Genomic DNA, 13,101 nt, shown 5'->3' with positions numbered 1-13,101 from the left:
TTTTTGTGTTCGGGGCGTGTTTTCTTTCTCTCCTCTTCCCATTGGCTGGAATGTAAAATTCCAGCCAATGGGAAGAGATGAGAAAGAACATGAAAAAACACGCCCCCGAATCCCAAAATGACGGGGCTTAAACTGACAGACGCCCCTCTTCTCCAATGGCTGGCCTCCGTTTAGGAAGCCAGCCAATGGAGAAGAGGGGCGGGTTCAAGCCCCACACTGAGAGACATAAGATCTCGCCGGCGAGACTGCGCAAGCGCAGCCTACGCAGGCCGAGACCTAACAAGCAGCATCAGTCGAAAACGTTGGAGGTGATCATGAAAAAAGAGGCATTTCCTTACAAGAAAGACTGTGGTACGTTCATACAATGCTAAATCCATTTCCAAGTCCTAGGAAAAAGAAAGACTCCTAAATCTGTTTCATGTTTCTAATCTCTCTTCGAGCTTGTGCTCATTTCCTGAAAAACCTCCTAATAACAGGATAATTTTATTTCATTTTCTGCTGTTTGTGCTTTGTGTTGTTGGTGGGATTATTTCATTTAGGATAGGGCCAGATTGATAATGTGTGTGCCTTGCCATGCAGGATGCACAACCGCATATTGACATAGTGTCAATATTAATAGAGGTCATTGTCAGTGTTTTATTTGAATGCAGGCAACCAGATTTTCTTTGCTCGTAATTCAATAAGGTGCTTTATTCCCTAGGAAACGGACCACCTTCTACTACAGGCATCTCTGAAAGGTGAATTGGAAGCAAGTCAGCAGCAAGTTGAATCGCTTAAGGTAAGCATTTGCTATGCAAATTGGGCTATGGTCTGCTATGCTCTTGTAAACTATGCTATGATACCTTACTTAAACCATTGGGAAATTAAATAATGAAGAGTATATTTGCGCACTCCAGAAAATAAATTGTTCTGGTGTTTTTCTTTTGTAAAATGTCATTATTTGTCACTATCCGGCTGAAGTGCCTTCTTTCAGTAGGGAAAAAACCAGTAGGAATGTCAACCCTCACTGTGCTTCCAAGAATTATTGTACTCCGTCCTTGTCAGTACTGACACTTATGTTTTTAAATTTGAATAAATGAATGCTGCCTGTTACATACATTAATGACAAGTCTTTTTTTTTAGAAGAGTAAGGAGGCAGGGTATTGCAAGTTGTATTTCCAACTTTGTAGTTGATTGAGGCCCAAGATGCAGCTACTTCACTGACCTTGTGATTGTGCTCAGCTGTGTCGCTATTCAGGCTGGGGTTGTCAACATGTGTTGGGCATTCTCACATCACCAGCCAGCCTGGGGATGGCTCTAGGGCCCTAGTGGAAAATATTTCACTTTAGCTGAAGGCCGGGAGAATGAGTGGCGAAAGCACTCTGCTGTTATGTCATGGAGAGCACATCCTTTGTTCCTTTTACTATGTCATGGAGAGCACATCTTTTGTTTCTTTTGCTATGTCATGGAGAGCATATCCGTTGTTCCTTTTGCTATGTCATGGAGAGCATATCCGTTGTTCCTTTTGCTGTCATGGAGAGCACATCCTTTGTTCCTTTTGCTATGTCATGGAGAGCATATCCTTTGTTCCTTTTGCTATGTCATGGAGAGCATATCCTTTGTTCCTTTTGCTATGTCATGGAGAACATATCCTTTGTTTCTTTTGCTGTCATGGAGAGCATATCCTTTGTTCCTTTTGCTATGTCATGGAGAGCATATCCTTTGTTCCTTTTGCTATGTCATGGAGAGCATATCCTTTGTTCCTTTTGCTATGTCATGGAGAGCATATCCTTTGTTCCTTTTGCTATGTCACGGAGAACACATCCTCCGTATTATACATGTTAAGGATGCGACCTCTACCCCGACCAGTATTGCAGTGTTTAATTAGGTGAACTCCAATGTACCTATAGTCTTGTAGCTGTTGATGATCTTGCATTGGGCACTCTGTGTCTGATGGAGGCTTATTTGTACACCTCATCAAACAGGGTTGTCCATGTCGGAATTGAGTTTACATGGAGTGAGAGCCCACATGCAGGCTATCCAAGCTGGAGATATGACACGAGTAGCAGGGGACCTGTGGGTTGGGGAAGGAGAGCTGCACTAAATCTTATGTGCTTACACCAAATGACCTCCATAACATCATGAGCCATGAAAAAGAGACCTGTGGTCTGTAATTCTCTATTCTATTTTTATACGCTCTTTGTGAACAGTGCATGTCAGACAGATTGTCCTTGCCATGTGGGGTACCTCAAGGTTCATCCCTAAGTCCGACACTATTTAACATCTATGTGTCGGACCTTGCTAAAACCATCAAAGCCCACGGGATGAACCTTACCTCATATGCGGACGACACTCAGTTGATTCTGACCGTCAAAAATGATGGGGAAACTGTAGCGGAGAGTTTTAAAACAGGTATGCTGGCCATTGGAGAATGGATGTCAGCAAACTGTTTAAAACTGAACTCCGAAAAAACCGAGGTGGTAACAGTCGGTCATCTTAGTCCTAATTGGTCCTCAGTTTGGTGGCAATCATCCTTTGGAGCTTTGCCTAAACCAACCCCTAAGGTGAGAAACCTAGGTGTCATCTTTGACGACAACTTGAATTTCATGGCTCATGCTAACCAGACGGCCTCTACGGCGTTTTACAAACTACGGCTGGTAAAAAAGGTCCTTCCATTTCTCCCAAAAAGCATAGGCAAGACTCTAGTCAGCGCTCTAGTCCTGTCTGCATTAGATTACTGCAACGGCTTGCTAGCCAATGCTCAAATCAGGGTCATCAAGAAAATGCAGACAGTACAGAACGCAGCGGCTAGACTCCTCTCGGGAATCCCTAGATTTAAACCTATAGCTGATATCTTGAGAAGCTATCATTGACTCCCTATCAGGAACAGAATCAAATTTAAGACCTTGTGCATAGTTTATAAATCACTGCACCAACAAGCCCCTCAATTCCTGAGAGATCACCTCATTCTATACAATCCTTCCCGACCTCTCCGTTCAGCCAAACTGAATGATCTGGTGGTACCCCGTACTAAACTGGTCACCTGGGGAGACAGACGTTTTTTGGTTTCTGCCCCGAAATTATGGAATTGGCTCCCCCATTCCATTAGATCTAGCCCAAACCTTCTGTCATTTAGAAAGCAGCTGAAAACCTGGTTGTTTAACCTCTAAGAGCAAGAAGCCGAGCATAGGAGAGTTTACAATAGTACAGCGCCGAGACGCCTGCGGGCATTTGTTCGCGCTCTATTAAATGTCAAAAATAAATAAATAAATGTGCTGGGGCCAAAAGTGGGCCCATGTCTTATATGTTATTATCAAGTTCTGAGCTATTTGCCTGTGTCTGCGCCTAGGGGTGTTAACTGTGTGTCTTGCTGTGGAATTTCATTTTTCACATGGTGCTGTCCTCATTCGTAAGCCCTAAACCATCCTGTTTTCTAGTCTGACTTCTGGCAGGAAGCTTTACTAACGATTGAACGCTCTGCAGTGCTAAGTTGATTGTATTTTACTCTTCTCCCATCGGTGCTCTCTGGGTGTATCTGTACTTTCCTTTGAATTTTATTTTGATGTGAAAGGGTAATTTTGGCCTTTAGGAGTTAAAAGATGTGTCTCCCATGAGTTTTTTCTCTGCAGTGATGATTTTAAATCTCCCTCTATGGGTGTCTCATTACCTCTGATGTGTATCCTCATTACCAGTCATTTTTGCCTACGTGTCTCACATGCTCTATTTTACAGTTAAGCGTGCATAATCTTCGGCACCCTGGCGTATGATGGCAGTATCGTGCCATAAAATAGTACTAGATCAAATGTTATTTTCTGGCATAGCAGTTTTTATGGGTCAGTAAAAGTGTTAAGCATTGTGTAAGAATTGGTGTTATTTCTCATGCCATAAGAATTTCAATTTTCACTATTTCTGATCGGACACTCTCTAGATAGGTTCTAATGTGACATTTGTTTTTGCCTGTTGTGCACCCAACGATTGGTATCCAGTGCACTTCTCTCATGGGCACAGACACAAACATTTCTATAGTTTCACTCCAGCACTGCCTGTAGAATATGACTTTAGACAATATGGGAGAATTGTGCTGTAAGACTCCCTGTTTTGCCCTGAGGATCCTCTCCCCTAAGAGCCCGCCTGTAAATTGCTAATGCAGGACAGCTGATCTAAAAAAAAATGCCTCAGCTTCACTTAGATCTTTGTCAAGCTCTGGTGCCTGCGTGTGTTTTGACTTCTGCACATGGTACCTGCATGTCTGGTGGTATGCTTTCAAAATGGTCAATGTACTGTGACAGGGTAAATGCGGTGGTCTGAGGCAATGGCTCCATGAAGATGTCTTACTTCTTTCTACACCTTTCCTGTTTGACTATCTGTTTTTCTTACCAGCATGTGCATTTTGTTTATATACCTCTGCGTCTTGGTCCATGACGGGCTGACTGCATGTTACACTGTACCTCAAACCTTTCGGTCTGTTCATCTGTGTGAATGACAATATATCTACTCGGAGGTGTGCTTGATGTTGTAGGTGTGCTGATCGTGTGTGCCTGAGAATATCTAGGCATGTTTCTCTTTCTTGAGCACATGTGATCTAAGTGTGAGCGTACTTATACATCTGGGAATTGTTTCTGTGTCCATGCACTTTATAAAAATCACCCTTATAAGCCTTATTATCACTGTTTCTTTACCTAACACCTTACTTAAACCTTACTTGCTAGTTTTGACTGAGACTTGGTTCCGCACTGACTCTCTGCCCAGTGTGTTATCTGTCCTCCCCATCCCCCCCCCCCCCCCCCCCCCCATGTCATCCTCAGGGCCGAGCAGGTGGTGGAGTTGCCTTGGTTGCTCGGGCGGATTTCCGTTTCCAAATACTTCCTTTCCCCTCCTTACCTATGGCCGACTGCCTGATCATTCACTCCACCTTTTCCCAGGTCCCCCTAACGTGTGTCCTTGTCTATCGTCCCCCTCAGTTCTGCCCTCGTTTCCTTCCGGCTATTTCTGATCTTCTAGGAACCCTGGCAATTAATAACTCTTCGGTCCTGCTTCTTGGGGATTTTAACTTCTGGCCCAACGATCCAGCAGAAGATGTGGTTTTCCGCAACTTCATTGAATTTCTCCTTAGTTTGAACTTTATTTCTCGTGTCCTTTCCCCCACCCACATCCATGGCCACACTTTAGATCAAATCTGGACCCTTAATACCCTGGTACCCGCTCTCTCTGTCCAGCCTTGTTCTTGGTCGGATCATTTTTTTGATCTCTTTTTCTTTGGACCTTTGTATTTCTCCCACTACCCCATTCTCTAAACACACCTGGGCGAGGAATTGGAACAGAGTTGACATTCCTGTCCTCTGTTCCTCCTTATCAGCTTCTGACCCTGACCTGGCTGATCTCACGCCATCCAGGCAGCTGAATGTTCTGAATAACTGGCTCCTGAGGGCCTGCGATCAAGCTGCTCTTTTGAAACGTGTAACAGTCAAACGCGCCCATGATGCGAACAAATGGTTCTCTCCCTCCCTTAAGGTAAAAAAACTGGAGGTGCGTCAAGCTGAGAGAGCCTGTAGGCGTGCTTATTGTCCCCTCTTGAAATCCCGTTACACTTCTATCCTCAAAGAATATAAAAACGACATCCTCCTTGCTAAAACAGCCTATTTCTCAGGGAGAGTTCTGGTTGCAGAGAACCAGTCCAGGGAAATATTTGCTATAGTCCGGGAACTGTCTTCTTCTGATAGAGCTTCCTCCAAAATCCCTCCATCCCAGCTGTTGTGCAACTCTCTCAACGACTTTTTCGTTGAGAATGTTGCCCTTATCAAGGCTGGGATTCCGCCTCACTCCCTTATTTTTTGTGATCCCCAGCCTCCCCCCCCCCCTACCTCCTACTTGACTCTTCTGCCCCCCCTGACTAGAGACACCTTTTTTTCCCTACTGGTCCGTGTTAAATCTGGATCCCCTGTGGATATTGCCCCGGCACGCGTTCTTCGCAGGCTCTTTATGAGCTGCTACCTACCCCCCCCCCTCACCTTCCTTAACGATTCCCTTGAACAGGGGATTGTTCCAGCCCTTCATGAAACTGCCATTGTCATCCCCCTTTTAAAAAAACCTGGGGCCGACCCTGCCTCCCCCTCTAATTATCGTCCCATCTCCCTCCTCCCCTTTTTGGCTAAGGTCCTGGAGGCCCATGTCACCCAGGTCCTAGGTGCCTTTGTGGAGGAGAGTGGGGGATTTGCTTCCCGGCAGGCTGACTTTCGCCCCCGGCACTCCACCGAGAAGGTGGTTATTTCTGTGATGGACGACCTTAGAGAGGGGCTAGACACCAACACTCCCCAGGCCCTCGTCCTTTTAGATCTCTCCGCCGCCTTTGACACGGTGGCCCATTCCATCCTTCTCACCCGTGTCAAGGCGGCGGGCATTGAGGGCCCTGCCCTGGCTTGGATCAGCTCCTTTCTGGGAGATCGTTCTCAAGCAATCCACTTGGCTGAATGCACTGCCCCTCCTCACTCAGTCCGGTGTGGTGTTCCCCAGGGTTCCTCTCTCTCTCCTTTATTATTTAATCTCTACATTTTCCCACTTATCTTTGCACTTCAGCAAATGGAGGTCACCGTGTATAACTATGCCGATGACCTCCAACTCATTTTTCATCTGTCACACTCCCCCACCAGTGTACTCAACTTCCAGTCTGTCATGCTGTTCATCAGTGATCGGATGAACGGCAACCATTTGAAATTAAACCCGGACAAGACTGAACTTGTCGTCACCGGTTGCACTCCCAGCCCCTGGTCCCCTAACTTTTGGCCTCCCTCCCTGGGCACCTCCCCCACACCTTCCTCCTCTGTAAAAACCCTAGGGATTTCACTCAATAAACACCTCACCCCCCATTCTCAGATTAGTTCTGTTGTCTCTTCTTGTTTCTTTGCTCTCTGCACCATACGGAAAATTTCCCGGTTCTTTTCTGTCCCTGCCCTTAAATTTATCTTGATGGCGATGGTCCTGTCCCGGCTGGACTACGGGAACAGTGTATATAACAGTGCTCCTGCATATGCCTTACATCGCCTTCAATTAGTCCAAAATCAGGCCGCCCGCCTGATTTATGGCCTGCCCAGATTCCATCGCATCACCCCCCTACTTCAATCTTTACATTGGCTGCCTATCAAGGAACGGGCTCTCTTTAAATTAGGCTGCATTACATTTCAGGCCTTGGCGGGAACTGCCCCTGAGTTCATTTCCTCCGCCATTAGTACTTATTGCCCCAACAGAGAACTCCGCTCCTCGACTAAATTTTTTCTTTCTGTCCCCCGGTTCAAGAAAAAGAAATCTGGGGGCCTGAAATTTACTGTCCTTGCCCCCACCTTTCGGAACTCTCTCCCCCTTCACATTAGATCTATTCCTTCCTACCTCGAATTTCGCAGGGCACTTAAGACCTTTCTTTTTTTCTCATGCCTTTCCACCTCAGTAATTCCGCTACCCCAGCCACGGATTAAGCATCCTTCAAGCGCCAAGAAACCGCGTGGTATACGCGCGCTATATACATTTCTATAAATTCAAATTCAAATTAAATCTTTCAATTCTATGTCTCAAGTCAAGTGACATCTGTGTCACTAAACTGTTATTGCAGTCGGATTTGTACACGTTTTCATCTTCGTTTTATGACTATAGCACTAAGGAAATAATTAAGTGATGGAAGTCACACTACCCATGTATCACAAATTTGACAAAATTATTTTGAAGTGTGATCCGAGCGGAGGAAGTGAATTATTAACTTGAACTAGTGTAGATATCTGGAAGGATGAGTTTTTTTGTTATATTTTTATTATATTTTTGTAGTGGTGATTTTGATTACAATCCTAGAGTTCGATCTGCAAAAAGCAGGAGCAAAATCTGATTCTAAAAAACTAAAACTTTACATTTTTGTTGTAGTCAGCCCTCTTTGGTGCTAAAATGTGGAAATGATTAACATAAATAATGATACATTCAAAAAGTAGGTAACAAAAATATGCCAGTGGGATGGTACACACTATAACATTCCATATATAAAACCGTATAGGAGAGGTCACCATGCCTCCATCTAGCTTAGTTGCCATTGTATGCAGTCAGGATCTTCAAGGTGGAGGAGGTGGTTGTTAAGGGGCAGTTTTTAGCTGTCCAAGAAGATGGTGGAGGACTCCTGGCGTTGCAAATCGCCTGAATTGGGATGCAGGTCTGGACTTTTAAGCTGCTGATGGGCTGCTAATAGGAGTTGGCTGTGCAGCCCTTAGGAGTTCATTTTAACCGTGTGGAATGAGCACAAGCTGTGGACATATTTAGGTGATAAGACGATATGTAAACCGTCAAGGGCTGGTGTGTGTATATATAGTGAGCTACCCATTGTCGGTGTCTGAAGGAGGTGGTCATCAGGAACTCTGGGGACAACTGACAATTTGAGAACTTTTACCAGGGGGTTGAAGGAGTGGTGGGTACAAATAATAGTGCGTTTCTTACACTCATACTTTTTGATGATGTCTAAAGTATTGATTAGGGTTTATGTCAGGAAGAACATGTGGTGACGATGGATTTAAGACACAAGATGACAAAAGGTCAATATGTGTTATACATGTTGTTGCTGTTTCCTCTGTAAACTCCTCCCACTCAGTGATCTATTTACCACATGTATCTCTTTGGACCTTAGCTAGCGTAAAAGAAGAGCAAACATGGAAAAGTTGGTGTTTCTGAAATGGAAAAACAATACCATGTCCATTTTGTTGTCACCATATAGTGGTTGCTTATAAACAAATTAAGATGATTCCTTGAGGGTTTTTTTGAGGCAAAAAAATAATCAAATGTTAATGGCTATCGGTTCTGTCTTTGAACGCTATAAATGTTAACAAATCTTTGAAGATGCATTTGTCTTTAGATTCAGGTGGCTGAACTGACTGCAGAAAAGCACAGGCTTCAGGAACAATTGCGGACATGCATGGAGCAACAGCAACGAAATGCAAACGCTTACCAGCAAAAAATTGCATCTTTGCAGGATGCGTACACTATGGCAAAGGTAGAGTTGAAATCTCTTTATTTGACAACCTAACTTTGTACCCATGGCACAAATAAATTGTGATGGTTCAGCAACTCCCCTTCTTCAATTACCCGCCGCACTTTTTCCACCAACTCTCTTACCTTCTCTCCATCTCCTACATACAGTCTCTAAAGTTGCTGAGCCCACTGCCCTGCAGCACACTGGCAGGCCTCAGTCTCCAAACAGTGCAGTATATCTACCTCGTGGAATGTGCCACCTTTGGATTCAACCAAACTCCCTGTATTTCCTTTGGGACTGTATGTTAAATGATGTAAGATTGGACAACCTAGTGCAAGGAGAATAGTACAGTTCTCAATATTTTCTTCCCTGATTCTCCATCTTCATTTCCAATGAAGGGGGTCTTTCAATACAGCCTTGCGAATTCCTCCAGTTGAAATATTGTTTCTCCTTGTGTTCACTAGAACTGTAGTGCTCTATTTACACTTAGTCGAAACACCTCCCTAGGCATAAGAATGCATCCCCGCATATTTAAGCTATTCATATCAATGACAGGTTTGTGGCATGTGGGCTGCTGAATTCATATCTGTGCATAGATCTCCGCCTAGTGTTGGGTCCGGATGATCGCACATTGTGTTCCTGGGAGAGTCTTCGAAGTATCACGAGATAGGTGGCTCCTCCCCTGGACTACAGTGCGCATGGGCATCGACTCTATCCTCAGATTGTTTTTTTCCGCCATTGGGTTCGGATGTCTTTGGGTTCCCTCTAGTCGGAATCGATAAAGAACTTTCTTAAGACCAAAAGGTCTTTAGTTTCTTCGTCGGTATAGTCTTGCGTTCGGTGCCTAACTCTTCCAGCTCGGTTCCGAGCCGGATTCCATACACCTGCGTGCTTTCGGCGCGGAGGGCCCAGTCGACGCCTCAGACCCTATCGACTGTTCATCATGGATCGAAGTCCGTTCAAGAGATGTCCTGTCTGCAACTCAAAGTATCCCCACATCGACGTCCACCCGGTGTGCAACAAGTGTCTGTCGCCGGACCATGATGAAGCCAGTTGCATGGCTTGTTCCCGCTTCAGGTCCAAGAAGACGCTTAAGCATCGACGCGCTGCACGCCAGGAGGCCCAGCACATTGCACCGGCGCCTGTGGACATTTTCGGTGCCGGGGATGTTGAGGAAGAAGCTAACCGGGACATCGGTGACAACCTGTCGATTCCCGCGTCAGAAGTCGACTACAACTACGACGCGGACGCCGAAATGTTCGAAGCTGAAGAAGTCGTCGACGAGGTAGGGGAAGACGGCGGGGCCTTTGGGGCCATGGAGGATAGCTCGGACGAAGAGCTACCTCGCACTGACACTGGGGCCGTACCGATTCATAAGGCTCAGGTTGAGGGATCGCCACTAGGCCTTACCCAAGATCTTACGATGGGTCTACGGCCCCGCATTCGGGCTCGGCCACGGACATTGCTATTGAGCCGCACCTTGGAAAATCGAAACCGAAAGTGAAACCTACGGTCTCGACACAAGCAACAGCACTGGTGCCCGCCTCGAAACCGAAAGTGCGCATTACTTTGGTCGGATCCAAGGCCTCAGAGCCCTGGGCGCCGAAGAAGCAGAAGGGTGTTGTCGATACAAAGGCTCAAGTCAAGGGCGTTGAGACGAAGTCTGCCACGCCGAAGACTAAAGTAAAGGTGGTCGAGCCGAGTAAGTTGGCGCCGAAGGCGGTCGACACCAACAAAGGACTCGGTGACCCGAAGGTTCTCGAGACTCCGCGTCAACATGACAAGGCCAAGAGCGGCAGACCCCGAGAGTCCACTCCTAGTGGGCCCTCGAAGGATCCCGTCGACTCGGCGCGCCCGTCCGCCGCTTTCACCAAGCAAGTGACGGACTCCCTACAGCGCATCAAGGAGAAGGCCTCGGCTGTCGGACCAAGAGATCCTCCACCTTCGAAGCCGGTCGAGAAACCTCACAAGGCGTCGACGCCCATTCACTTCACTTTGCCGCCGAAGGTGGCGCCGAAGGCTTTCACCCCTAGAGCGGTCGCCAGCGTCCCCGAGAAGGTGTCCTCGGTGCCGAAGTCGTCGACGGTGGTGTCCACCTTGAAGCATCGGCAATCTTCGGTAGAAGAACAACAAGAACATTTTATTGATGCCGAAACGGGCAGACTTTCCCTCCACAAGCGAAAAATTGCCCCGGAACAACCAATGGAGTCCTACAAGATTCCTCTAAAAAGAAAGAAGGACTCTGCTTCCACTCCTGTCCTTGTGGAACCACTTTCTCCACAGACTCATGATGTCTCGTCCACTTACTTTGATGTGGACGCTGGGGAGGGCGATGATGAGGATGAGTACAGCTATCCTGTCTATACAGACCCTGATGATACCAATAAACCCTGGGCTGCTGGTGCTGACCCGGGTGATCCTCATTCTGGACAAGACACTCAACTTTATTCTGTGAAGACATCACCTACAGAGGATTCAGCAGCGTTCAATGCCCTCATTGAACGGGCGGCTACAAATCACAACGTCCAGCTCCATGCTGACCCTATTGACGTTGATTTCCTTTTTGATACCTTTTCAGTCTCAGAGAGAACTGTCAAGACTCTACCTATGTTAAAAGGTGTCTTAAAACATGCTGGAGAGATCTTTAAGGAGCCTACCAGAGCCAGGGTGATAAACCCTAGGATTGAGAAAAAGTATAAACCAGCGCCTACTGATCCTACCTACATTAAAGGACAGTTGCCTCTGGACTCTCTTGTCGTCTCGAATGCCCAGAAGAGGGCTAATTCTCAGACAACGGGTGATGCTCCTCCCCAGAACAATCAATAGGGGATATAGGGGGAAAGGAGTAGGTGAGGCAGACCCCCACTCACACAGTATTTAAACAATTGGAGCCTCACCTACATGTATACACATCCATATGCAAAACCATGCGGAATAGGGACCCCTTCTTATTAGTGTCCCCAGGGATTTGCTAATAACATAAATCCTATGGTTGGGATGTGTGTAGGTACTAAAATCACACAGGACCACAATTACCTCGTCCACCAGAAAAGTGTGAAAGATAGAGAGAGTACCTCACGGTAGCACCACCCGAGGGGGTTCCCGGTTAGTAATTGCCGGTATACCCACTTCTCATCATTGGCCACTCTCTCTATGTGAAAAGACAAAAGTGCACTAAAAGAAGATAATAGTGCAGACGTGAGAATAGTGATGTGAAAAACATGAATAGTGACAAACGTTACACCACTAACACACTATATAGTGTACAGAAAACCGATATAAAGACCCCTAACCAAACACACAAATAATAAGTAAAAGTGTGGTAGGGTTGTGCTTGCTTTACCGTTTTATTCTGATGCAGCAGAACCCTACTTCTTAAAAATGGTAAACGTGTACCATAACTCTCTTTATACTCAAGCCGACATGTTTCATCGCTGTAATTTTAGCGATTTCATCAGGGCAATGAGGGGTAGGAAATTCACAGTCTTTTCATGTAGTTGTGGACCTTGAGGGTGCTACGTTAGCGCATACCAGCACCACTCATAGGGGCACCGTGTTAAGCATACACGTGTACCTGCATATGGCCGGTGAAAATCACAGCCACTGTCGCCGAGTCCCTCCGGCGCTTCCGACGATCCACCAATCCTCCCCAGACAAGGAATCTAAGGTGTTTGAGGCATCAGGGAAAAGAGTGGCAGCACAAGTGGCCAACATCTGGCGCATTTCCAATACGCAAGCGCTTCTATCGAGGTATGACAGGGCACACTATGACACACTGGAGACCCTGTTGCAACACCTGCCAGATGAATAAAAGGAGGCAGCTGAGATGCTTATTCAAGAGGGGAAGCTGATCTCTAATGCTTCAATTAAATGTGCATTGGACGCGGCTGACACCGCAGCCAGGGCTGTCAACACTAGTGTCATGCTGAGACGACATGCCTGGCTGAGAATCTCTGGATTTAAGCCAGAGATACAGACCACCATCCTTAATCAAACAGTAAATCCAGATCACCTGTTTGGCCCAGAGGTTGACACCACCTTAGAAAAGATTAAGAAGGACACTGAAACTGCTAAGTCCATGGGTGCCTTACAGTCCCAGCAATTCAGGGGTGGGTCTTTTCGGCGCTCAA

At 46.3% G+C, this 13,101-nt stretch overlaps 1 protein-coding gene across 2 annotated transcripts in view; it reads left to right on the top strand.

Annotated features, from left to right (window-relative positions):
- Positions 1–13,101, top strand: part of GCC2 (GRIP and coiled-coil domain containing 2) — a 402,205-nt gene that overhangs the window by 258,707 nt on the left and 130,397 nt on the right. For both annotated transcript variants that reach the window (XM_086934291.1, XM_086934290.1), the window contains exons 15-16: positions 701–778; positions 8,855–8,992. In XM_086934291.1, the coding sequence (XP_086790417.1) occupies positions 701–778; positions 8,855–8,992 (216 nt within the window). The remainder of the gene's footprint in view (positions 1–700; positions 779–8,854; positions 8,993–13,101) is intronic.

Source organism: Lissotriton vulgaris, chromosome 8 (assembly GCF_964263255.1).
Source record: "Lissotriton vulgaris chromosome 8, aLisVul1.2, whole genome shotgun sequence".
Classification (NCBI taxonomy): domain Eukaryota; kingdom Metazoa; phylum Chordata; class Amphibia; order Caudata; family Salamandridae; genus Lissotriton; species Lissotriton vulgaris.
Note: the sequence above shows the minus strand (reverse complement) of the source record. Positions and strands in the feature narration are given on the sequence as shown.